The sequence below is a fragment of the Copadichromis virginalis genome, linkage group LG7, assembly GCF_057382275.1.
Source record: "Copadichromis virginalis isolate Kocher_CV1m ecotype Utaka linkage group LG7, C_Virginalis_male_GT1.1, whole genome shotgun sequence".
In the NCBI taxonomy this organism is placed as follows: Eukaryota; Metazoa; Chordata; class Actinopteri; order Cichliformes; family Cichlidae; genus Copadichromis; species Copadichromis virginalis.
The window spans coordinates 21,532,918-21,560,286 of record NC_140624.1 but is presented as its reverse complement, the minus strand read 5'-3'; the positions used below and the strand labels follow the sequence as shown (position 1 = coordinate 21,560,286).

The window sequence follows — 27,369 nt, the reverse complement described above, 5'->3', positions numbered from 1 at the left end:
GTATGGATGTGAGAACTGTCAGCAAAGCATACACATTTCATTCAGAGAAGATTAATCTATCAGCTTCTATAGACAGATTGATCTGTCTGTTATTTTGTTGGAAAATCAAACTAAATGAAGACTAAAGCACAAAGCACTATGGGGTAATTCTGCTAAATTGACCGCCTTTCAGCACGCCAGAATCTCATCAACCGTTATAAAGCCATTAATCTGTCATTCTTTCATATTTTGCACGGCTTGAGCATCAGACCAGTGTTTGAAGCAGGTGGTAATGCCTGTAGCCTGTCAATCACGCATGCACGAGTCAAACTAGGTCTCTCTTCCTGCATACTGCAGCAGAGAGACCAAATACATACACTTTCATCTAATAACTTGCTCCAATAATGTTTGAAATACTGCAATAAACATGTGCTCTTTTCTCTTTCACAGGGAATGAAAGCTGGTGGTCAGCTTGAATTGATATCGGGTAAAATGTACAACACTTTATAAGCATAAGGGAGTTTCAATATGTTAACTTTTCTGGCTTGATGAGCATGTGGGAGAATTGGTCACCTATCACACGTTCATAAGAGCAAAGTATTACCTCTGTTCCGGTGTTGCGCGTCAGTTTCGGGGGCTCGTCGTTGACAGGTATGACAGTAACCGAGATGGTGAAAGGGAGGCTCCTGCGGTCAATGTCATAAGCAGAGAGCGAGAGTGTAAAATTGTCCTCGGTGCTCTCTGTGCTGTCGTGCATGTAGTAGACTTCTCCACGTCTCATCTGCAAGAGACCAAAAGGATGCCAGTTGTTATATAGATCTCATCATGATTCATGAGTGGCAGAACACATAATAAAAGGTTAGATGAACTTCAAAGGTGGGATTCAATTTTACAGTGTGATTGTGTCTCTTAGCATCTGTACACAGTGGAAACCAGGGAGCCGTAACTTCTCTATAAATCTGGTTAAATCTTTTAGGAGGAATTCAAGATCATGACCTGCACACAGCATTATTCAAAAGTCTTGAGCCATTCCTCAAAGTGATCTTGAACAATAGCTTTCTCAAGGTATTTCAAAGACCTTAGCTACTGGCTCCAAACTTTGAACCAAAAATGTATCACTCCATATAATCTATTGCCACTCATTGTCAGACCAGTACTTATAGCTGTGCATTGTCAGAGGAATGCTTTTTCTTCTTTTTTGTTTTTGTTTGTTAAGCCACTTAACACCTATCATTTAATTATAACAAAATGCAGCTAACTCAAGGTGACAGGTCAACATATGACAGACAACAAAGAACCATTCTTAAGGAAGAGACACAGAGAAAAGGACAAGGAATGCAAAATTAGACAAGTACTGGAGTAAAAATCAGTGGCAACAGATTTGATGGAGTGATGAATTCAAATTTTTGGTTCCAATTGCTGGTATTGCTTCAGCAATTATCTCAGTATTTTCCTGACTGAAGTTTGGTCCATTTACAGCATCCTGCCATGCGATTGCATTTGTCCCTAACCACCAGGAACCCTCATGTTAACTTTTATTGAATGGAAAAAAGTTAGCTTTCATCCTCCAGCTTCAATGTGTTTGCATTATGCTAACCATAGCTGCGTAGCTAGCCACCATGTGGCACATCATTATATCAGCTAGCCCAAATTCAGTAACCATACAAACGTCACTGCTGTTTTCTGTCTTCATTTATGTCAGAAGTGATAGCAGAGCTGTACGTTTAAATTTTTCAGAAATCCCTCAATAAGAACATGCTATATTATTTAATCTTAATTTTTGGGGGGAGACTTCCCGCAAACCACTAGAGGGAGCCCACGTACCACCAGTGGTGCGCATACCACAGTTTGAAAATGACTGCGATACAGAAAATGACAGAAAATGTCTGATTGGCAACAACTTCATTCTTCATCATGACAGTGATCCCAAACACACTGGCAATGCAACAAATGATACCTGGAGAGAAAAACAGCAGTGTGGGATCATCTTTTTCAGAGAAAAAAATTCAGAAACATCCAAAGAAGAGGTTTGAATGTCCTTCAAGAAATCTGGAGAACTATTCCTGACTACTGGTTAAATAAATTATAAGAAAGCTTGCTTGAGGGAGTTCAGATTGTGAATAATGGTAGTCATATCAAATACTGACTTTCAAGCTTACTGAAAACACTGTTTTTGCTTTGTATACTGCATTTCCATTTGTGTTTGCGCATTTCAACAAAATCGCTGCAGCTATTTCCCATTTTCGTAGAAAAATAAAACAAAATGAGGGTCGGCTCAAGAGTTTTGCGCAGGGCTGTAGTTTGAAACGTGGATGGATTCAACGTGTTCGTCACATATGAAGCACAATATGCTTATTCTTCACAGCAAGTGAGACAGTAAAACTACATCCACAATACTGTATTATTACAGTCAAGTGTAACGAAATCAAGGCACTGATAAGGGTAGTCCACCAAATTGAGCTTGGAACAATTTGCAACTGCACTTTGTTACAATGCTCTTTGTAACTTTTAAAAGCAGTCTACAAATAGGCTCTTTTGCTTTCTTGCCTGGAGTTACTGTAGATGAGAAGATAAATACTATTCTCTGGTCTGGGTCATAAATCAATTGGTTAAATATGCCAAATTTGCCAGGAGACAGTTTCCCCAGCTCAGCATAAAGATCGGTCTTTTGCATTGATTAAATAAACAACTTACCGTATGTAAGCGGGCAGTAGAGTTGCTGGTAAGTGGAGTTTTTGATAGACTTTTTTTTAATGTGAAGCCAGACCCACTGTCTTCTAGATGTAACCTAATATTCATTGGACACATCTTTGCAAAGAAAGTGTTTCAAAGTATAGTTTCAAACATTTTCTTTAAAAGGATTATATTTTAAAAGGATGAGAAGAATATATTGTTTATAGCGCACCCTGTATTATTTTTGTTTTTCTCCAATCAGATAATATGATACCAGCTTTCAAAGTCGAGAAAAGGCTATAATCAGGATTTAAATGTCTGTCTGATAGCAGCTCAGGAGCAAGTGAGCTGACACCTTGAGAGAAACCAGATGTAGAAAAGAGTCAGTCATCCATTGTTAAGGGAACTACATAGAAAACAGCGGCTGTGGCTGGGCCGAACAAAGAGCTTTACCTTTCTGCATTCCTGTTTAAAATCTTTGCCGAATGGCTCGAATAATTTAACTTAAACATCCGTTTTCGCTGATACTTTTTGACACATTTACAGATTCAGAACACTTCTCTGCAAAGAGAACAATTAGATCTTTGTCTAGACAAAAGCCAGAAAGCCACAGAGATGAAGGGACCTGCTTCAGAGAGCAGCAATTGGCGAATGGATTCCATATGACGGGCATCCTTTTGGAATAACAACCTTCATCATCATTACTGATCAGGGAAAGTCGGAGAGAAAATCAGTCTGCTTGCTGGAACAATAAACAGTTGCTGGTAATTGGACACTTGGCCAACTCAGCAAGGCTGATGTGTATGGTTGTGTTTATTACTAGCTGCAGACTTTATGTTAGTCTAATTTTAGGCCGATGAAAAGTCTCTTGGTCTGGTTGGCTATTGAACTATGGAGTATAAATGGCAAAGGCATGCTTGCAGTGTTCAGAAAACATGCACTGTGTGAAAATATAAAGAAGACAATGCAGACTTTAATAGGTTACTGCAGACCTAATGGAGACCTGATGGAAAGCTGAAACTGATTAAAACAAAGACATATTGGAACAAAGTGTTTCATGTTACTGGATGTTCATATGACAGATTCTGTGCTTATGTCCCATCTGGACCACATGGCACATAAAGTAAATTGAAATTATTGTGGCAGGCGTTCCTGTGAATCTGTATGAGTCACAATTTTTTCTCAAAGTAGACTCTTCTGTGTAACCGTAGGCTTACATAACCTCAGTGCCCAAACTGATGTCTTCATTGCAGCACTACTACTAATAAGTCCAGTGTGCATTCCCAAGTGACATCTGGGGACTTTCCTACTTGAGCTTCAAATAATATTGAACTTAGCAGAAAAAAAACACAGCTTTCCCATGTGGCACCTTTGGGATGGGAAAAATTAAGCCAGTGTACAAAGTCCCCCAAAAAATGCAATTTGTCTAATGGCCACTTGAGGCTGGCTCCAAAAGCTAGTCAGTCCTTGTCGACTGTAAATTTCCTAATTTATGTAGGAATGTTTAAAGCGTAGTACAAAAGCAGATTTGGTCATTAGTGTGTAATAAAAGCACGCCTGCTTAGAGTGAAAGGTGACTGTCGCTGCGAGCTGTCTACTGATCATCACCTCGTCTAATTCAAGTCATTCAGCTGGACTTCTTGACTTTATGTTTTGGATTATTTTACAATTATCTAACGAATAACATGACCTGCTGTGTGGCTAATTGTGCTAACAGATGGCCGAAGAAAACGGCACTAGTTTTTTTCCCCTCTAAGCTGTTTTCATTTATTATTTTATTTATATATTATAATGTTTATATATATATTTAAAATATTTATTTTATATTTATTTTATAATAATTGCGGGTTGACTCAAAAAATATTCAAAATTAGGCTTGAACCTGAATTCCTATTTGGGATAACTAACTGGACTGGATTCTCTGAGTATAACATTTGAAGAAAAATTAAAGAAAAAGTACAAATATGTCAAAAAAAGTATCACGATTTTTTTCTCTCCCAGCGTTCATTGCAGCAGACTCATTGGAGCTGCACATTAGACTCTTAAAGACACAACATGAGTGAGTCTAGTAAAGTGTGGGAGAGCTTGTGTGCACTCACATATTATTATAGGAATTTAGCAAGCCAGTTTATTTTGGCTGCAGGCGCTCCAAAGGCATCGTCAGTTTTTCCACAATGCTTCAGCAAAGTAGAGCAGAGCAGTGGGTTAGATGTAGGAGCTATAAGATATATGTCTAACTAGCTCCACTCAACTATGCGGTCCATTCAGAATGCATGAGGTTTTTCCACCGGTAACTACTCATGCATTTTTCATATTTTCCTAAAGCTGGGGTGTCTGAACCACATGGAGTGAGACGAGCTAGCTGTGCTGCAGAAGCTCCCAGATTTTCTCTCCTCTCTCCATCTGGTGTAGCTACACAAATCCAAACAGCACCGAGTAGTAGCTGAGAAAAGTTCCAAAGTGACGCATTGTTGTGGTAATCCTCTTGAACAACTGCCCTTCCCTACTAGTGTGAGAAAGATGTTACACTGCCCATTGATGGCTTTTTTTTTCTTGTGAGAATATTTTTGGACCCAGTGTGACAAAAATATATGAATCTTTGTCCAAATGAAATTCAGGTTCCTTGTATGGACACAAGACACAAAGAAATCTGTTTAATCCTTACAATGTTATACTGAAAATCAAATGTTTTGGGCCACTTGGCACCACATGTGTTGCACATAAGCTAACCATTTGGTGCAAGCAGCCATTTGGTAAATAAAAAGTTTGCACTGCTTCTTCCTGCCAATTTGCAGGGCAACAACAAATGTCAGATTTTTAATAGAACTTCAAAACCCACTTTCCGAGTGGCTACAATAATGATTCTTCTTCCTACACGTGCTCGTTCCTCATGATGCTGGCAGGTTAGACATTTCTGGCAGGTAGTAACAGTTAATGGAAGTGTATCATTGGTGTACGCATGTACTGCAAATAATGAACATCAAAAATGACATGCATAGAGCAGAAGAGCTCATTAACGATGTGCTTTGTCTGCTTACCTCTTCTAATGAAAAGTAAGAAAGCTCCTGTCCACTCAAGGAGCGGATATCCCCGTGTTTTGGTGGTTCATCCACAGAAATGTCAATGGTTGATGAGTTGTAGAAGGGGTCCAAGATGTTAATAATGTCTGCATTAATTACTCTGCTGAGGCCCTCCTTCACAGTAAAGTTGAGGGCTTGGACAGGGATTATCCGGGGCACGATGTTCACAAACATGCGCAGGTTCTCCACTGTGTTAAAACCATTACTGACATCCAGTGTGAAGACATCATGCCGCTGAAAGAGATAAATGTAGGAAATAATTTATTGATGTTCAGAGAAAAACCTTGTACCTTAAAACTGTCAGAAGCTGTGGTCGCCTTTCGTCTAGTTTTAGTTTCATTGTGAATATGAAAGGGAACGGGATTAAGAAGAAGTAATTGACTAGTTACAACTGAATATGTTTAGTGAAAGAAAGGAAAAAACAAAGCAAAACCTGGGTGGGTGCAGACACGTAGAGAATGTGTCCTTCATCAATATCTTCCTGAGTGAAAGAGTGGATGTAGTCGAGGACAGGTGAGGCCTCAGCGTCTGGACTGGTTGTCAGCTTGACCACATGACCGTGCTGAGGCGGTTCTTTGATTGTGAAGATCATTTCACTGGGCAAAATGTCAGCTTGCTCCACCTAACAAGTCAAAGGTATATCCTGTTAATTTAATATTCAAGATTTATATGTATCCTAAGTGTTTGGTAGCTTGACAATAATGCAGACTGTACATAGCGAGCATTGGAAGAACCCTGTACATTTGTAGCATTGCATGTGTAAGAAAAAATGTTGAAATCTTTTGCTGTTTCTAACTCTTTTGAAGTATGGTTTAGATATACTTTGTTCTGGGCAAAATGTAAAAAATATTGCACAACCTCAAGAGTTAGCAAAACCAAGAAATTAGCTACTTGTCTAAAATTCTGGAAAATCTAGATTGGAAGTGGCAGCACTGAAAAACTGCAGCTATTTTGTTGTTCCCCTGTTTGAACATCCACAATTGCGTACACAAATATACAGTACAGTTGTTCTCTGTAGCATTAAAACAGTTTAGTTGTATTTTTAGTTCACAATATATAATTAATAGCCCTGCTATAGTGTCTAATATAGACTTAAGACACATTGTTAGACAGCATTGTGAACAGAAACTTCAATAGACATTTGTGGCATTTGACAACAGTTAGAGCCGTGCTGCAGATTTACGCGCAGGCAGATTTATGGTCATCTCGCTTTGAGAAGTTTTAATCTCGAGCCTGCGCGGAGCCTTGGAGTCTGTAGGAGCCATGCTCACTTACGGCAATATTTCAAAAGATCATACCGCTTTTCATTTCATTGTACAGACACACACATTGGAAAAACTCCCAGAAATAAAGTCAATATTTTACCTCTTGTAAAGGCCATTCTGTCAAGGCTTTGTTCCATACATATTTCAGTACTGTGTATACTGTGCAGTCAGCACTGTATATTTAATATGCATCTCATACTGTAAAACCAGTGTATGTTCAGATTTATTATTTAGACCTTAGTCAAGGTCTTACATATAGCTTGCAACGAATGGATCAGCATTTTAAACTGCATTAATTGCTTCCATGATGAACTGCATGCAGGCTCATCTTATAAATTACAGTGGGATTCAGGAAGCTCCTCGGGGGATACTTAGTGCTCTGTTTTCTGCACTTAATAGAGTGCAATTTAGTACATAAACCAAATTAGAAGCAGCGACTGTAAAGTCATATTTAGCCCTGCTTTCATGTGGTTATAATATAGATTAAAAGCAGGGTCTGCTTGGTGACTCATGGGAAAGATCGTTTTCACAAAGAGAAAATATGTTTCTAAAGACGATATTTCTGTCATATGAAGATCATATCTACTACATAGTCTTTCTTATTTAATAAAAGCAAATATGTGCTGCACAACTTGAATGTCAGCAAAGCAAACTGTTGACTGTAGCTCTCTTAATACAAAAAAGTATTGTAATTACAGAATCAGTAAACAGTACCTTGAGATGATCATTGCTGATTACGGTGTGCTCTCCTTCGTAAGAAATGATGACCGCATTGACGACCACCTCAGGCTCAGACAAGTAACCTTGCTTAAATATTTTAATCCTGAACGTGCCCTCTTCGGAAAGTCCATTTGCCTGCACAGTGAAGCTGAAGGAGTCCTTGGACCTCAGACTCTCATAATTGTGCTCATATGAGACTACACCCTTTTTCAGGTCTTCCTCTGTGAAAACTGATGCCTCAATCCCACTCACAATAATTCTGCCATCCTTGGGTGGGGATGTAATCTGAAACGTAATCTCACTGTCATGTCTGATGTCCATGTTGGATTCTGCACTCAGCAGGGCGGTAGTAAGGGTTTTGGTGCTTCCGTGATCGATGACGATGATTGTGTTGTTCACCACTCGCAGGTAGGGTTCACCTGCCTGGATCTCAAGCACCGCAGTGGTCTTGTGGAAGCCATCTGACACCTGGAGTGAAAAGCGCTCCCGATCTGCTCCGTGGTGAATGAATAAGACTTTCTTATCTTTCAGGTCGGCTTGTGTAAAGCGGAAAAGGGGTTGTGATGGCTGTGATGTTGAGACAATATTGCCCGAAAGGATTCCCTCACGAGCGTAGACGATTTGACTGTCATTGAAACCCGAGTCATTGTCCTTGAACTGAATGACATCTGTTGTTAGCAGGCGCTGACTGTTACGGACCACATTGAAGACTTTATCCACTGTCCTCACAGGAGTATGCTCATTTTTGGGATGGATTGATATTCTGAAAACATCGCTCACAGTTCTCTCTGCATTTTCTTCATTTGCCAAAAAATGGAACTCATCACTGCTTGTCTTGGAGCCATCGTGCTTGTAAACGAGCCTTCCAAACTCAATATCTTCATTACTAAAAACTCTTATCGCCCCCTCAAATCTAACAACTCCAGGTGGGGAATCCCTTATTAGCCGCCCATGCTTTGGCTCTTGAGTCACCCGATACAGGAAATTAACAGAACTTGAAGACTCCAGCCAAAGGTAGTTTTTGTTAAGACCATGCTCACTGCCCTCCAACACAACCAACTTCTTATTAGTCAAAACAGGGGCATCAGCGCTGGCAATGATATTGATCGGAAAGGTGTACAGAGGAGAGTGCTGATCCTCAGCAAAGACTTTGAACTGGAACTGATCTGTAGTATCCACAGCTCTTCGCACTCGGGCCCTGTAGCTAACGGCATTGTCTAAAATGTCTTTTTGGGTGAACATGTCACCCTCACCCAGCTCTCTGTCTGACAACAGGAGGCTTCCCAGTGTTGGGGGTGTAATGAGGATGTATTTAATTGTCCTGGGGTCTGGGGTTTTGTCAATGAATTCAGCTTGAAGGTCTGTGATTGTTTGCTCTTCACCAGCCTCCATTTCCAGTGGTACCAGCTGAGAAACCTTCACTTGAGCAGGGGCAATCATGACTGCAAAAGTATTGTTCCAGAGGGAGAACCGCCCCAGATGAGCGCTGAATTGGATCTGCTCCAACACAGTATTTTCCTGGTCACTTGAGTCTGTGCTGACATACCTAAGGCGCTTCTGATCTAAATCAGACTGATGAAAAGTTGTGACTTGTTTGTACACTCCGTCATTTGTCAGAATCTGCAGTTCTCCAAACACTAGAGGTTGTGTGATGTTATACACAATATCGCCAATACGAGGATGAGCGAGAGCAGCCAACTTGTGATTGTCTATGGATGCATTGCTTCCTTGTGACAAAAGAAGGCCAGAGTTAGTGACCATAGTTAAATCCGGTTGTATCACGGACAACTTAAAAGTAGTGAAAAGGCTTGATCCTTCAAAAGGCACGTCTAGGGTCATCATACCAGTACTACCACCTCTGTGTACAAAATAAATATTTCCATCTTCCAGGTCCTTACAAGCGAACTCTGAGATGCTTACTCCTGGTTTCTCTCTGTCTTCTAAGTAACCAAAATCCTTGGGAGGCTCTGAAGTAACAGTTATAATTAAGTCATCACAATTCAAGTCGAAATCCAACAACCTCATGATGCTGGTATTCAAATGAGTGCGGCCATTTTCAGCGATGGAGATTTCATTTATATCAAGTTGTGGTGTATCCTTAACTGGAAGAATTTCAATTGGGAGGACATAATTGTGAGGAGTTTTTAAACATTCTGGAAGGTAGAAATCACTTTGAGCAACCACCTGTAAATAGATTTGATCTGCAAGCCTTTCATTTCCATCATGCATATACTTGATTCTCTTATTGACAATATCAAGAAGAGTAAACTTTTGAATGTGTTGTCTGTTAATGTTTATATCGACTAAGCCATATGAGGGAAGACTCTCGAGAGTAAAGGTAATCTGCGACTGTTGCATGTTTGCAGCACTGAGGTCAAATGTAGGGTTTAAGTTGTTGATATCAAGAAAAACCTCTCCACCTTCTGGCACTTGTAATGGGGTGACATCTAGAAGCTTGGTCACATTTCTAAATAACTCTGTCGTGTTTTCTGTTGGGTAGCAGTGCTGTTGTTGATTAAAGTCAATGTAAACATGTGGGGTACTGATTGTAGGGGAAGTTGAGGTTAATTCCCCGTCATAATTTGAGTAGTCATAGTCCTCTCCTTCACATTTAACATGAATATCTTTGGTCACCAGAGCATCCTGCAGGTTTCTGTCTTTCTGATTCACTTTAATTTCTCCCAAGCATCCAATGAAGGATTCGTCTGTCAAATCTTCCTGATAGATGCGACCTAATGAACCATTGCCATGGAAGAATTCCTTCCTTTTTGCCTGGATGCCCCCTAAATACAGGCTTCCGACCAAATCCAGTTTTTGTGATGGGTCAAGGGAAAGGGAGGAAGACTGGCTGTCTACATTAAGAACAAAAGAATCCTGACTGATCTCGATCTTAACTCTGTGCCACTGATCGTCATCCAGCCGCACTTGCATATTCTTCAGGGCCTCCATACCACTACCGAGGTCCAGTAAACCTTTGAGATAGCCTTTCACAACACCAACAGCAATGAAGTCCGAATCTTGGCCAGGATGGAAAACAAGTAAGGCATCTTCAATGGTGGTTTTCATTAGAAATTCCAAGGCCCTTCGAGAACCACTACCTCCACTCCAGGTGGAGAAGGATATAAAAGAATCAGGGGTGCTGAAACTGGTGGTCTCGCCATCTCCAGCCTCAAACTCATTGCTGCAGGCTTCCTTTGTGTCTTGGCATCGTTTAAATGTTGAAGTGAGAATATCAAATTGATGGGATTGAAATTTGACTTCAGTCATACAGCCACGAAAAGGAGTAATGGCATTGCTAAGGTACGAAGTATGCAGGTCTTCAGTTCCTCCAAGCCAAATGCCCTGGTCAATATTGAGCTGCCCCCCGTCATTGCTCACAGGAACATATGTTGAAAAGACATCATTAATTGTCATGGTAAGCCTGCCTTCTTTCAGTGTCAGTGAGACTTTGTGGTCCAGAAGATTGTTCAGGTATGCTCCTTCAGATGAGGACAGCGTGACCTCACCAGCCCCCATGTTCATCCGAGCCTATGTGGAAACAAACATCATTTATTTCATTTGAAAAATTACATTGCATTGCATCTTTTGTATATTGTGGAACACTGGGTATTTCTTTGTGTTCATTTAATTGGAGCTGCTATTATATGAATTTATCTCTGCACTCTTATCTGGACATGATACTTAACATTAATGACTTACTTCACTATGGTTTAACTAAAAAAGGTTATAAAAAACAACCCTACTGTGCAAAGGTTTTCAGTCACCCCTCGTTTTTGGTCTTGAGCAATCATTTTGTAGACTTTCTTTTTTGGCTGCTTTTTTTGGGTCATTTTCAGTCTAGTCCTTGTACCTGACCACTTTCAAAATAATGCTTTTTTTATTATTTGTTTCTTGAGCTACTTAACACTAACCTATAACTCATTAAAGCATTAAAAAAAGCATCTAACTTAAGGAATGAGCCAGTACTGTGGCTACACAAAATACAAAAAATCCAGCAATGATCCTACACAGGACTTCAGAAATGCATCTAGTCCATCTACTGTTTGCTGAGGCATCATCAGAAATGGTCTTACTGGAATGTTGGGTGTCCTTAAGGAAAGGAAATGAGGAGAAAAGGTTGAGCTATGCCAAATCACACAAGAAATGGTTTGAAAATCAGTGGGAACAGTTCTTATGGAGGGATGAATCCAAATTTGTATATTTTGGTTTAAATCATCAGCATGGAGAGAGTCATGGCTTGGGGGCTGCATTTCAGTCAGCGGTGTTCGGGATCTTGTCAAAATTGATGAAATTAAGGAAGAAGAAAAGTACAGTCAGATTTGGCAGTTTACACCATGCAGTGACATCTTAAAGCTGTCTGTTTGGCAATGGCTTCGTTTTTCACCATGACTATGATACTGCCAATTCACTAAAAGAATACCAGAACGGAAAAACACACAATGTGACACCGTCAGTCATGTATTGGCCTCCCCAAAGCCCAGACCTCAACGTTCTTTAAGCAGTGTGGGATCATCTTGTCAGAGTGAAAAGCAGTTTTTTTCCTTATATATTGTATTTTCATGTACGTTTGTATTTTCTGGGTTCAATAAGACACTCCACCAATTTCCCATTTTCCAAGAAATATAAAGAAATCAGTGGTTGCCTCAAACGTTTTGTCATAAATGAACTGTGGTCATTATCATTGCCAGATCCTGTCAGTTACAATTGATTGCAGGTTAATTATTTGGCTAATGAAAGACAAATTAAATTTTTTTTACAATATAGAACATTCAAGCAGTGTATGACAAAACCAAAGCAAATGACAAAGAAGTCATAATTAATAAGTAATTAACTCATTTAGAAAATGAATTAATTCCCAGAAGTTTCACTAATAAAATCAGAGATCTGAATGTTCTTTAAAAAAAATGTTGAACTACACGATTCTTTAACATCCCTCACAGAAAAGGCAATTTCATTTTTGTGGCGCCTCGACTCTATTTGTTCAATGTATCTGATATCCCTGAAAAACGTTGACTAGTAATATTTCCTTTTATTACAAATAACCTTTGATTTCTCCTCACTGAAAATGAAGCAATATTGTCCCTTCTGGGAAAAGTCTGTATGTCTCGGTCGCACCGTAACTGATGAGAGTTTTACTGCTTTAATTTATTATTTATTTATTATAGACATAAACAGTTTTCATTTAAGTGAGAGAACTAGAGAAGACAAAACCCCCCAAAAGAATATAATCAATCCACCTGTTTTAGAGGGACTCACGATGAAGTAATCGTAGCTTATTGAATTGAAACAGAGTTCACGACTACTTTAAAGGTCACGTAGTTCATAACCCATTCATAACACATTCTGTTTCTTCTAGTAATTTCACTCGTGATCTCTTTGGGATTTTAATGTGTGACAAATTAAGCAAATTACCCTGATTAAATGACTATTTTGAGGTCATTTCTCCATGTAAATCACTTTAGCTGTTTATTATTTCACTATAACAAAACACTCTGAAACAGGACTCTCTGTACTATGCATAGGTGACTTTGACAATAACATATTTCGCACTGTAGCTGAAGTTGAAGTGTGGAACTACACTTCTCTGCAAATACAATAAGTTATGCTGATTTCAAGGTGTTTTTGTTCTTTCTGAGTCCTTAGACTTGATTTTCCCGTAGAGCTGCAAATAGAAATGCAGTTGTCTGTTTTAGCCTCTTCTTTTGAACAACTGCTCTGTTTTTGAATTGGTTATCCAATGGGTGCCAACACTGCTTTGTTTAAAAAGAGTTTTAAGGGCTCAGATTATTGCCATTTCTAAATCCGCACCTGTATTTTCCCATTTTGGAGCTCAAGGAACAGGTAGTCCTCGTTCCCAGCAGCCAGGAGTAGCAGCCCACTTCGTCGACTTGTCTTGAACTTTAGTGACAACTGGAAGGTGGAGACATCTTGGAAGGCGTTTAAATGACAGAAGCTGTCCCCAAAGTAGGATTCTGTGAAGAGTGAATGTAGGTTATCTGAAAGTATAATATATGGATCATGTTATCCTATACATCAAAGACATTTCTGTTTTTATACCCCGGATACATACACGGACACTTATTTTCTTTCACTTTGCACCATATGTCTTGTTTGTCATTTCTCTAGGAAAAGGCACCAAAACTTTTGTAGCTAAACATAAAATAGCCTAATTTGCATGATCATTTGCATTGTCTGCACTGTGGAAGCATAACATGGCCTACTACAGTGGCCCACACAAAAAGACACCTGCACAGGATGACACATTATCAACTCATCCTACAGCTGTTGACTGGCAACTCCCTGAATTCTGATGTGGAAGTTTGGCGAAACCAATTAGAGGAGCATTTTTTAATACAGTCTCATTTGACAGTGCAACGTTCTCAGGCACTGATTTCTATATTATCAGGTGTCCTCCAGCTGCTCCTGGCTGAAGAGGAGCTCCTGTGGCCTCAAAGGGATTCTCTCACTGAGACATCAGTCATTACCCCTGCGGAGATTTTTCCGGGCACATAGAGTCATGGGGAGCAGGATTTCCCAGGCTTGAGCTGTCTCATTTTCAATGATATGCTAATTCAGCCACCTGCCCCGGACTGTGCTCTCTCGAGCCCTTGACAAAATGTAAACCGGGGAGGAAGTCAATTATTTTCCAGTGCACATGCTCTGAAATTAAACTGGACCACCTCCAACAACCCGTTTCCTCAGCCATGGGTTTTCCATGGCTTTAGCCAAGAGATATAGAATTAGACACAGAAGCTCACAGTGAAGAAAGCAATGTTCTGATCGGCCAGTGCTAATGCTTTGGAATATTTGGAATAGTCCAGCAGCGAGATAGAGACAGTGTTGTGTCAAAGTTCATAAATTCCTGGGAGATCATGAGGGACAAAATGTTCCCTCAAAATCAGCAGCAGCATTAACTAACCTAGCAGGCTTCATGCGATAGGGCATTAAGGAGAGGAGAAGAAAATATGACAGGCTCGAGAATTCACATTCATAACTATAAATGGAAAAAAGTACTTTCTCAGGGCTGAAACAAATGAGTGTGTGTGTGTCTGTAAAGGACAGCCTATGTCTGGGTTGCGTCTACATTAATGTCATGCTGCCAACTTCAAAACACTGAAGGCTAACTTTGTTCTTTTGTCTCTCATCCTGTAAGTGAGCCTTTCCATTGCGGATCTGCAAAAACATTGAAAATGTAAACAAAGACAATCATTTTGATGTCAGCAAGAACGAAAGCAAAGCTTTTATCGTCACGCCCACGGTTCTGCGTTTTAACTAAGAGGCATTTAGTTTTGGGTCCAGGGCTGCTCTGTCATGAACAAAGTCAGTGATGAATGGTCTAAGCACAAGGCCAAGCACACAGAGAGACTTTTTGCAGTCACAGAAACGCCACGGATATCACACGTGGATTTGACATTATCACATGTTAAACTTTGTAATACATACTGTGTGAATAACAACAAAGAAAAGTGAAAGAAATCACAATGACAATGAAACCAGCCCTGACAACTCAACAAGGAAATGTTACAGAACATGGAAATGTCATTTGTACAAGAGAGTTGGACGAAATTGTTGTAGTTACACATCATTCATTTGCAAAATGTCACTTTTTGGAGTCTATTGTCGTTAGCTGTTACTGACTGCGCCAGAGGCTATTATAGTACAGTTCAGAGAGTTTTTGGTAAAGCTAAGGTATTCTAAATGAAATACTAGTGCTAATTGCATAGGACCCTCTAGGCTGAAACTGAAAAATGGGGGAACAGAATCTTTTCTTACAGGCAATTGCATTAACAAAGAAAATCGCAATGAGCTCCATGGTTCTTAAACCCGAGCTTTTGTTGGATTGTTCACTGAGCATGGGGATAAAAAGCTGAAGGAGAGAGTGATGCCAAGACAATTCTGCCTGGGGATTTTCTGGTTCAAATTCAGCTTGCTGCTGTTGCCTTCAGGAAAAAGGAGCACATTTTCTAATGATACACACAAAAGCTTTACTCTCTGCAGTGTACCTGGACTTCATTAGTTCTCCATCTAAGCTGTGTAAAGCTCTGTGTAGAATAGGCTTCACGTAGGAAAAGCACATTTTCAACATGCTATCTGTATAAATGTCTCGCTCTGTGGCACTTCTTTTGTCTCTGCACCCTTGGTGAAACCTGTTCAGTGTTAACAGTTCCTAATATGTTTGCAAAGAGATACCTCCAGGATGACAGAAAATGAATTGTACATCACACAAACCTCCTCTCTTCTCTTTTCCTGCAGTGTAAGACTAAGCCACAGTCTCCATCTTCCAGGCACTCAGTACTGGATGTAGATGGGAACTAGCTGAGGGGATTTTGCTGACAAGGCATCATCATACAGAAAGGAACATCATTGCTCCCAAAGGATGTAAGCTGGAGCTGTGGCTCTTCTGCCACACTTGGTGTCAGTCTGTGTGTTGAAGTTTAACCACCCAAGAGCACAGTCTCTGATAAGCTTCAACTACCACACCTCCCCCTTAACACCACTTTAACACAAACCATTCTGTGTCAAGCAGAATCCTGGTCTCAGGCCAATGCAGATGGCTATAATTTGATGACTGACTGCTCTTGTATTTATAATGCTCGGAGGAAACTGAGTCTTCCTCCCTTTTAAGAATCGCTGGATGAATTACCCTTTTGTCTTCCTCTCCCTTTCCTCCTCCTCTTCTCTATCCTCTTTTGGTCCCAGGCTAGTGACACATGTCCGGAAAAGCTATAGGGAAGAGAGACACGCTGACCACAAGTGCCGGAGACAGTGAGAAGACTTTGTGTCCTGTGACATGTCCGTACTGATCAGTCAGAATCGCTTTAGTCCTACTTTAAGTGAGTGTGAAGATGTGGCAGATACACATGAACTAAGGATTCAGGGTGCTAAATGACTCATTACAGTCACTCAAGGAAATCTTTAAACTATATGCAGAAAATTGTGAAAACTGATATCCTTGAACTTTGTATTAACTGCATAAACAGAATAATGCTATTTTATTTATTGTACTTATTCTGTTTGTTTGAAATATTTAGCAGAAGAAAGGACCTTGTGTGTGGTTCTCTTCTCAAATGTTGTCATGGTAACACTGCTTGGAATCCAAACAAACCACCTACTTGCGTAACCCATGGTTAAGCTATGGTTAGATTGACTATAAATAGAGGTTATGTTTGCCATTTCTTTCCTTTGCTGGGTTTTGCCTACTGCAACAGGGCACGATGGCTCAAGGATATGAAAAATAGAGTCTGCTAACCACAGACAGAACCTGAGAGCTTATAAGTGCAATATTGTTTTTGCCACATGGCAACTCAGTCATTACTACGAAACAATTATAATCCTTTGCAAGGGTCAATAGCACTTAGACCTGTGGTAAACATTTGTTTTCTAATTGTGTCTGCAGACAGCTCAATGTACTGTTAGGGTTTGGAAGAGAACAGGAGAAGTTGCACATTACAACTAATCAGCTGAGTGAACAGCCTTGATAATTTATTGTTATTTATCAAACCAAAATGCCAAGTATCAGCTGTGAGTATTTCAAATATCATAGTGGAAGAGGATGGATGGCGTTTCAACACTGCACTAAAGCTGCAACCTTTCTTTAAATGGATTTCTTTACTATCCTTTACTACAGTTACAGAGCCTGTGTTTCATATGCCCACCATCCACCCCAGCCACCTCCCTCCAATTCTTTGCTTTGACAGATGCTAAATAAAATATGCTGCTGAGCATAATCAAAGCAGCATTAAATAATTAACATAATATTCTTAATATACCATAAGTTTGATATAGGGTGTGCTGTAAGTCATAACTATATGTCAGAACCAACTTGTTGGGAGCATCAAACTCCAGCTGTTGGCCCCACCCAGCCAGGAGGTTCAAATCAAGAATCTTCCTGTTGTAAGACAAGAGTGCTAACCACTGGATGACATTGTCATCCCTCAATAAACATTCAGATTCACTATATTAATACAGATTTCAAAAAAAAAAAAAATTTCCAACAGAAGAAAAATGTTCTTAAAATGTCTCCAAAAGTTCATTCTGTTCATCTGGACGTAACGTTTTCAGTGGGAGAAACGTTTCGTCACTCATCCAAGTAACTTCTTCAGTCTCAGCTGAGTGCAGGTTTCCCCAATCTTATAAACAGTACATTTGCATAATGACTGAAACCAGCCCACTGAAGGAACAAAACACTACGTCTAGATGAACAGAATCAACTTTTGGAGATTTACTTACCTGGATGATTGAGGATGCATCAAGACGTTCTTAAAATGTTCTCAGGAAGTGAGCATTTTGGCAAAAACATTTAGAGACTCTGAATACAGCACTCTCCATAAGACAATAGTCCTAGCTCCAGTGCTTTTAAACAGCAGAGAGCTGAGCCACAACTCTACATACTTTGACAGTGCTGCTTTATGAGGATCCCTTCCAGACTTTTCAGAAGTCACCAGGGACACACTTTTACAGGCTTTAAGGAGCCATTTCTCAGACCCAGCTATGCTAGCGTGAAAGCAGGCTGCATAATTCTAGCCCCCTCCCTCCCTTTCAAATCCCTATCCACTTCTGCATCCCTCTGAGACACTCCAATCACAGCCAGATTGAAGAGGTACAATACTTAAAAAAAGGCTTGTGGAGGCCACAGCTGGAAGCCTCCTCCCTGGCAATAACCTACAACTTTTCAGGCTGTCTCTCTATAAAACGCACGCTTACAAAACAGACAAGGGGTAGCGGCAGCAACGAAAAATTATGACCTTTCTCTGTGAAAAGAGAATGGAAGTGCAATGTAATTTTAGCTTAGGTAAATGGACTTGTGACAAAGCGTGGAGTGGAGGATGTGAAAGACTCATGCTGTCTGGATTTGTGCTCTGCTCTGAAAAGCTTGGTCTCCATGCAGAATGAAAGGAAAAGCACTCCCTTTGGAATGACATAAAAGTGGTAGTGTCTTTAATTAGTGTAACTGAAGACTTTCCAATATTCCAATAAACAAACAAACAAACAAACAAACAAACAAACAAACAAACAAACAAACAAACAAACAAACAAACAAACAAACAAACAAACAAACAAACAAACAAACAAACAAACAAACAAACAAACAAACAAACAAACAAACAAACAAATAAAAACACATAAAACTGACAGAGATATTTCTATCTGTCTTTTTATACTCATTTGTTTAGTTTAAGAAGGAAAAAAAGCAGGATAACTCAGGGCTTATAGGGGAGTACCCTACCACTGCGTAACATCCAATCCCATGACTGGAAAGCCAAAGAGCAGTCTTGTTGTATACTCCAGAAAGTTGCCACGAATGCCTTTTTACAGCATGTACACTCTCTTGCACAGCTTTCAGGGAAAATATCCCCTCAAAAGTTGGGCTTCATTATCCTGAAATGCTAACTGAACTCTTTCAGGCCACAGCAGACAAAAATATATTATGGTAGTTTAAAAGCACACAATGGGACATTCTCAAATTTTCAAGCTACGCTTTTCCTGAATTTCAATTTTCCAACCACTAAGGTGTTTGATTAATTTGCAGGCTCTTGGCTCCTAAAACTCTGCTAAAAGACTTGTGATCCTAATGACTTCAGTTGATGATCTCACTCACCAAACAGCATTGTAAGACAAACATAGCCATGAACGGATGCATTGTAGTGATTTGGGGCTCTGCTGTAGTTTATGACTGACTAATACAAAGCGTGCCACTGTCAGCCCAGCTGAGCTACGGAAACCATGGTCAAGGTCCCGCACAGTGAGTCCTGTTAAAATAATCTCTCCGTGACATCAGAGGAGTGGACCGCCCCATAGGATTTCAACCTGCAATCCCCCTAACAATAAATGGACCTCACTACGCCTGAGCACACACACTTTCTTTTGTCATGTTTTGAAAGAGATATTCTAATGTGTGATTATTTATACATGTAGCTATGCCTTTCTCTGTTTTCCCTCAGCTCCTGAAATTGTTTATGGAGCTGAAGGACATTTAATGAAGTCTCACATGTGAGAAGTGACTGCAACAGTGTGTCAAGGGAGCAGACAGGAAGGAAAAAATTGCACACAAACTATCAAATCTAAGACTTTTTTTTACAGTGATATCTTTCGCATCGTTCGGTAAAGAAAGTGTACTGTCCTTCTGCGCTTTCACATCTGAAATCTAATTAGAGGCCAACTGAGGATTTTCATTAACCTACAGTGCTTGATTGAAAAGAAGCTTAAAGGTGAAAAAAACAAACTGAGAGCGCAGCATGTAATGGCTGGGTAGCTAGAATGGTTGGGCCTTTTTCCCCCCACAGCATTGATGGACCAAAGAGTAATAGCAGCAGGAAATTAGCACACAGTTAAGTACAGCCTCTTAAGTTTCTAACATTTACAATTTCAACACAAAATGGGAGCGCAAAGACGTTCTGTGTCCTGTTGTTGTGTCGTGATTAGCACGGATAATTAAACTAAATTATTTTAATGTCGGTTATTTTAAGCCCCTGTTTCAAAGTGTGATACCACATCATACCCAGGTTAAAGTCTGGATTTAATTAATAGACATCATAAACCCCTAATTTTCCCAAGATCACGGTTAATATTAAATGGAACCTTTTAGCAACTTTTCATCCACCTCTTGGGGAACTTCTCTTGGCAGAAGCCCTGAAGTGGGGCTTATGCTCGGTTTTGGACATACACAACTGCAGGCTCCATGGACCAGTAGCCATTCCTGTTATATTTCTTTTAAGTCCACTGGAAGACCAGCTGAAGGGTGCATGGGTAGTTGGCACATGGTAGTGCAGTCTCTGTGCAGATGAATCCAAAATGACCCAGTATGTGGCTGTCTGCTTGGAGCCTCCTGCTCATCATCTGGTGATGAAATTTGCATCACTGCACACTTGTTTTTTTACTTTTTATTTTTAATCTCTCTTGGGTTATCCTCAGAAACCAAAAAATCTACTGGAAGTACATGCATCAGCTTATTTCCTGAATGTACTGTGTTTACTTTAATGAGGCAAAAGAGGTGTTTAGAAAGTATTTTTTTTAAAATATTTTTTATATACCGCTTTCTTTATTCTTTATCACACTTGCTATATATGTGTTTAAAAACAGTTAAATCGAAGTTTTAAATCTTAAACACACCTATTTGGTTTTTTTTTGAGAGAAAGCTAATCTGCCTCAAGTATGGTGGAGCTGGAGCCAGAGGTTAGTTAGCATAGCTTAGCATAAAAGCATGAAGCTGGAAAAAGTCATTAGTTTTGATAACAGTAAATGCCAACATATCTCTACCTCAGTGCTCCACAAACAAATTTTAGTTTGCATATAAATGCTACAAGTTGAAGGGCATATGGCTAATATATGTAGCAGCATAGCAGGCTAAGCTAAACAGCGCCTGCTCTCAGTTCATTTAGCTTACACAGAATTCAAATAGGCTCTTGCCCCCAATTTTTCACTTATATCAACTGAGTAGAGAGCATCTTGGTGAAAGGAGACATTTTGGCATTCTTTTCAGTTTGCAGGCTTTGTTAGATAAGTAGTCACAAGGGGCCTGTGTTTCTATGTTGCACCTCAACTCTCCCCCTACAGTTAATATTTCTCTTAATATCTCCAAACTATGCTCTTGAGGTTTGTGTCTTCTGTTGTGCCTTGGGTTTTAATGTTTTCACAATACATATGGCTGGTATGCTGTTGCACACTACTGAGAGTGCCTAAGGCACTTTTGGAACTGCCACAATTGAAGTATGAATAAGAAGAGAAGACGTGACAGCACCAGCGTTTGGTCGTGTAATTTCCACAGCTACACTTTTTTTGGGGGTATTGAAAGTACATGTCTGCGTGTTTGCTCTCATCCTAATTCTTTTATCGTTAACAGTCATTTCTGACAGTATCAATAGCTCCATTCAGCTTTCGCACTGAGTACCCTCGTGACTGCAGTTATGAGTACGATTGCATGCATCAGTCACTCCTCCACTAATTATCAGCATGACATTGGCTTTTCAGTGCCTTGGAACGTACTTTGCTGAATAGCAGTTCACTGTCATAAATCATTCCACTTATATGTCAGCACAGGGAATGAGATTTAGCACCTTAAACCAAGAAACCTTGCTCAGCTGGGGTCCAGTGCCTGGGAACACTAGATAGAAATGGCTTTATGTTCCAGACAGATCAGTTAAATTATTTTTATGTCTTTCTCTCATTTGGGTCTCACTGATTCAAAACAGAAAATGACTTGTCAATTTTATGTGGTCCTGGCTGCAACTTCACCTCATGCTATATAGCAGACAAGGTATGTCATTTTACATTGGGAGCCACATACTTTGATCTTAAGTGGGCCGGACCTAGGATGGGAAAAAGTGCAATTTCAAAAGAATGCCTTGTGTACATTAAAGAAGACGTCTTGGCTTGTTTTTGCCCAGGTTGTCCTGTAATTATAAAATATAAAGTTTTTGTTAATTAAAAAAAAAAGTTCTACAGGAACTTTTCTGTCATTTAATTATTTAATTAATATTTAATTATAATAGTGTGGTTATAAAAAACCATGGAGGAAGTCTTTATGTAAGGAAGAAATACAGTTAAAAGTGCAAAAATGTACAAATTCCTTCACAGGCCTTATGGTTGACACCCCTGTAACAGACAATACAAAATTGGATTTATTTAGTTGTAAGGTGGATAGTATTCAAACTCTTGGTACCTTTTAATTTTATGTCAGTTACCCAAAACGCCACATTTTTCTCTCCTCACAATAGTTAAATGTTGAAAGGAGCCTTTGTCACATCAGTTTCAACCTTCACAGCTACACACTCTTTCCATGACCAAATCTAAAGGTGAGGCTTATCTGTAAATGAGGCCTCTAGTCTCTAAAGAGGGGGAACTTGTGATACAGAGGTTGCAGTGTAGGGGCCTCTCAAAACCCATATCCGGCTTTAAACCAGGTCTGCAGACTCAGTGTGTGTTTGAGATCAGAGTGTCACATTAGCTCCATAATGAGAACCAGCTGAAGGCACACACCACCAGACTGACCCTTTCCAGCTCAGACTGCCCCCACCTTCATTTCCCTACCACCCTCGCAGCCGTACCCCAGATAAATGCTTTATCCAGATGCTTTCTCTGAAACCCTTCCATCAACTGGCGTTACTCTAAACCGTCTTAGTGCACACACCCAAAAACAGAAGTACACGGTGCAAACATAAACACCCATACTCACCCTTGCACCTATTAGTGGCTATGAGCACACGCACACACGCTTTCCCTCCCTTTGCCACGGGTTAAGGATCTCACAAGCTAACAGCCATTCCTTCTGTGCCCGCTGGCTGAGTCAGCCCTCCGTCTCCCGCCATTCAGATAAATGTTTTCCACCAGGCTACCGTTGAAGAGGCCCACCCTGCTCCACCCAGCTCCTTTTCTCCAACTGTCTTTTGGGAAAATGTTACTAGCGCTCCCTACCCCCCAACCCCAAACCTCTCTTTAGCATCCCTCTGTGCAGAACTCACTCTTCCTCAGCCCCACAGCCTTCAGTCCAAAGTAAACAGCATTTAACATGGAAAGCCCGGAAACGCTGCGCAACAACTTAAACAGCAGTCTAATGTCCCAGCTCCAACAAATACATCTATTTCATTTTTCCACAGTTCTGCAGGGTTTGGTTTTATTATTGAAGCACTGGCTTGAAGATGGATAATACTGGTTCTTAGTGGAAAAATTTTAGTAGCAGGCATAATAGACGAGGAGGAACGCACAGGGGATTTGGACTTTATACTCAACTACATACTACAGTACTGCTCAGCTGGTAAATTTGATTTGTAGAAAAAAAAAGAATACATTTTAGGATTTTATGTAATCCTAAGATTTATTGTGTCCTTACAGGATTATTTCAAGCAAATACAAATATGGCTGAAACCAAAATATTCAAAATAGACCAGTGTGAAAAATATATTTATTCAACCCTTTATTAGGGCTCCAGCAATGCTGAGCATAATTAGATACACACACCTAGAGGGTCTCTCTCTCTCACTCTCTCTCTCACACACACACACTTGCCCAGATCTGTCTTTGCGCACAAACCAGCAACCTTCTGATCACCTTCTTTTTCTCAGTGAGAACACTGACATCTGTCCAGTCACAGCACGCCTGCCTACACAAAACAGGGAAGGCTACGCATTAAAGGCAAACACTGGTTTTGCTGGATCTTAACATTCATGCCACATCAGTGGTAATGGTTTAAACATGTGGTGACAAAACTGACCCGGGGGAGGGGAAACAGAACCCGTGAGCTTGCCAAGTCAATCAATGACGGCGGCCACTCCGCGCACCGCAGTTAGCCTGAGGGGACGTCGTGGCAACATGCATCCTCTAACACAAGCCACTGTTTACTGTACATAACTCACACCCTTTGGCAGTTGTGTCGTGCGTGGATGTAGCAACAGTACAAGTCCAACACTATAATCTGTGATGACTATAACAACCCTTCATATTGCCCTTCTCTCATAGAGCCATCTGCCTTTCAAAGCAAAATCTTTAAGACCACTTTTAGTTGAAATATCTGCCGGCCATTTTTCTTCACCTCCAAATATTGTTATTCACATATAGGCTTGCAACATTTGACACTACAGTAAAGGATAAAAGCAGGGTGGCCACTGTGTCTTACCCATAATCCAAATGTGTTATTTGAGCAACAAACCACTACCATCTACTGTGTAACCAACATGCTATTCCTAAAATGTTTTTATATTTAGACAATATAGAGGGCTGTCACAGAAACCAAAGAGTCTAAGAGAGAAAGACAAGTAGGCCAGTCAAACGATGTTGAGAGATCATGTTCAGGCAGGTGAAACAACCTAAGTTTGAAACAGAAAGACTGGCTTAAGAAAGACAAAAACGATACTAATGTTTAATGGAGTTTTTGATGCCATTCAAGATCCAAGATATTTTGCAGTTGCAAACAAAGTGACAAATTAAGTTTTCCTTTTAGAAATTTGAATGAAAAACCCATGCTACTTTTTTTTGTTATCAGTTGAATCTGTTTGGTTTCTTGTGTGAAAGGACTAACTTGTGACAAGGGTCATGAGTCAGAATTGACGCCACAGTGCCACGAGTTTGTAAGCAGCATAGCTCACCGCACCTCAGAGATGCCTTGCAGACAGAAAGCAGAAAAAAACAAAACAAAAAAACTTTAGAAAGACAAACGCTTTCAGAGGAAGAATATGATGAAAAAGAAACCGAGTGAATGTTGTATCTGGAAAACAAAACAAAAAGTCTTCAGAAATCCAAAGAGTGAGCACAGAAAGAGATACATCAGAGAGCTTTTTCTGTTTGCTGTTTCTTCAAGTTGGCATGGAACTTCAGCAGATTGACAGAGGTTCTTATTACCTATAATTTGCATTTAGATGACAACAAGAGCAGGGAGTTTGAATTGAGTGTTGTTCCAACAACTACTTCTCAGCTCCAACAGATGTAATTACAAGTAATGCACCTCATTGCATGTGTCTGATTACAATGCTATTTCTTCATTTTATCTGAGGGAAGTTGCTCATAAGCATCCTTTGTGCATCATCCCCCACCTCCCAACCGTGCACGGCTGATTGAGCTAAATGCTTTTCACTCTGTTAGAAACTACCATATGTATTGCAGATGACTGAGGAGAAATCAAACATCCTCCCATACTGTACCACCTACCTCTTGCATGACAGCAGATCACAGCAGTTACTGTTGGAGTTGACTGCTTTTTAACTTCAGAAATGATCTATGGTAGTGTGTGTCCTGAAAGTGAAACTCTTTTAGAGCAGTCAAAGATATGTCTGAATTGCCAGAACCCAGGATACAAAGTCTTACAGACTGTGACAGCTGAATGTAACCACAGGTAAGCTCAGAAGTGATCTTAAAAGAGACAAAAAAGCCTTTGTTGGTGCATGAGAAGTGAACATTTGAACCTTTTTTTATGGAATCATCCTGTGAAAACACTTATTAGAAAACTATTAAACATTAAGATGGCATTTATAAAGCATTTCTCCTCCCTAGTATGTAACTAACAGAATGGATATAAAGTGTTGCTTAATAAGCTTATAGACAAACAAATTATTTAGGCTATGTCAATGGTTCATCATATCTTTAATAACTAAAGTGTGAGATGACAGTTTGTTGGAAGTGTGTCTTGGTGAATTTAGCCCAGTTGAGCTGTGTTGAGCTAACCAGCTAATTAGCCTTGCAGCCCTGTTGTCCATTGTTGTGTTAGCACGGCGGCATCTATTTTCCCAATTTTGATAGGTGAAGTTGACTTTACATTATTGTCTTTAAATCTTTAGTTAATGTTGCATATTTCTGCCTTAATAAATTGAATGGGAATTTTAAATATGAATTGCAACTTTGTTTATTTGATGATTAAATAAAAGATCAAAAAATTATGACTGCTGCACTAAACACAAGTACTGTATCAATGTGTGGATTTACTAATCTATTAGAGTGGTATTTTGAGAGTTGATTTTATATTCCTTATGGCCATTTAATATAGGTAACTATTTATTTCATGCAGTAGTAAAACTGGGGTTTTGATATTCCATGCAAATACCATTTGTTTTGGGATTGTCTTTGAAAAAGGAAATAGAAAGCCATACCTGAACTTGATCGATTTCTTACCCCGAGGAGCTGCTCTGATTTTTTATTATGCTGGAGAAGGAGACCATCCATTACTTTTTTACGCTTGAATTCACCTGTTTGAACACGACTGGACAACTTCAAATTCAAATTCAAATTCAAATTCAAAACTTCACTTCTTTGTTTGATTTAGGAGCACTTTGGAACTGAACCATACAGGACACTGACTTGCCTCGCCAAAGCTGTCTACATATCAGAGGAAACTTGATGAATAAACTAATGATATTCCAAACACTTTACAGCACTTTGCATTTAATCAGACCTATTAATCTCTGACTCTCCTCCACAGTCTATATGTGCCCCGTCTTCGTCCCCTCATCCCCAACCGGTCGTGGCAGGTGGTTGTCCCTCCCTGAGCCTGGGTCTGCTGGAGGTTTCTTCTTCTTCTAAAAGGGAGTTTTTTCTTCCCACTGTGGCCAAGTGCTTGCTCACAGAGGGTCATCTGAGTGGGGAGTTTACTCCCATATTATTGTAGGGTCTTTAAGTTACAATGTAAAATACTGTGTATATAAAACAACAGTTGTTGTCATTTGGCACTGTACAAGTAAAACTAAGCTGAATTCAGTTGAGATCCAAGAGATATTTTCCCACACAGTTTATTACACCTACACTTGTGAAGGTCTGTGAAATATTCCCCATTGGTTTGGGATATTCTTATTCATGTTTACTTTAAATGAAGATGCTTCAATATATTTATGTCACGTTACCCTGGAGCTCTCATTGTACCTACAATTTACTATTGCAGCATTTTTGTATGTTCTGCATCACTTTGTACCTTGTCTGGTTCCTTTTTCAATTAGGAAGATAGCTGAGACTTGGCTGAAATTATTCAGATTTATGTATAAAAAGAATTGAAAAAAGAAGCAGTTCATGGTAATAAAATGGGTCAAAATATATAGTTGATGAAAGTTTTAAAAATCCTATGTTTAGTTTAATGAGGCACTCTTTTAGAGGTAAGAGTTCAATAAATAAAAGGATTTCATGTTTGTTTATTGTGCAGCGGAAGAGAGTTTGGTTGATATGAAAAGGTAAAGTTCATT

The 27,369-nt window shown here is 39.7% G+C and overlaps 1 protein-coding gene across 1 annotated transcript in view; it reads right to left on the bottom strand.

The window, feature by feature from the left end:
* Window positions 1–27,369, bottom strand: part of cspg4 (chondroitin sulfate proteoglycan 4) — a 72,582-nt gene that overhangs the window by 15,505 nt on the left and 29,708 nt on the right. Inside the window, exons 2-6 of the mRNA XM_085462448.1 lie at window positions 13,526–13,689; window positions 7,712–11,245; window positions 6,166–6,354; window positions 5,691–5,966; window positions 584–760 (exon numbers count right to left, since the gene is read on the bottom strand). Coding sequence (XP_085318574.1) covers window positions 584–760; window positions 5,691–5,966; window positions 6,166–6,354; window positions 7,712–11,245; window positions 13,526–13,689 — 4,340 coding nt within the window. The remainder of the gene's footprint in view (window positions 1–583; window positions 761–5,690; window positions 5,967–6,165; window positions 6,355–7,711; window positions 11,246–13,525; window positions 13,690–27,369) is intronic.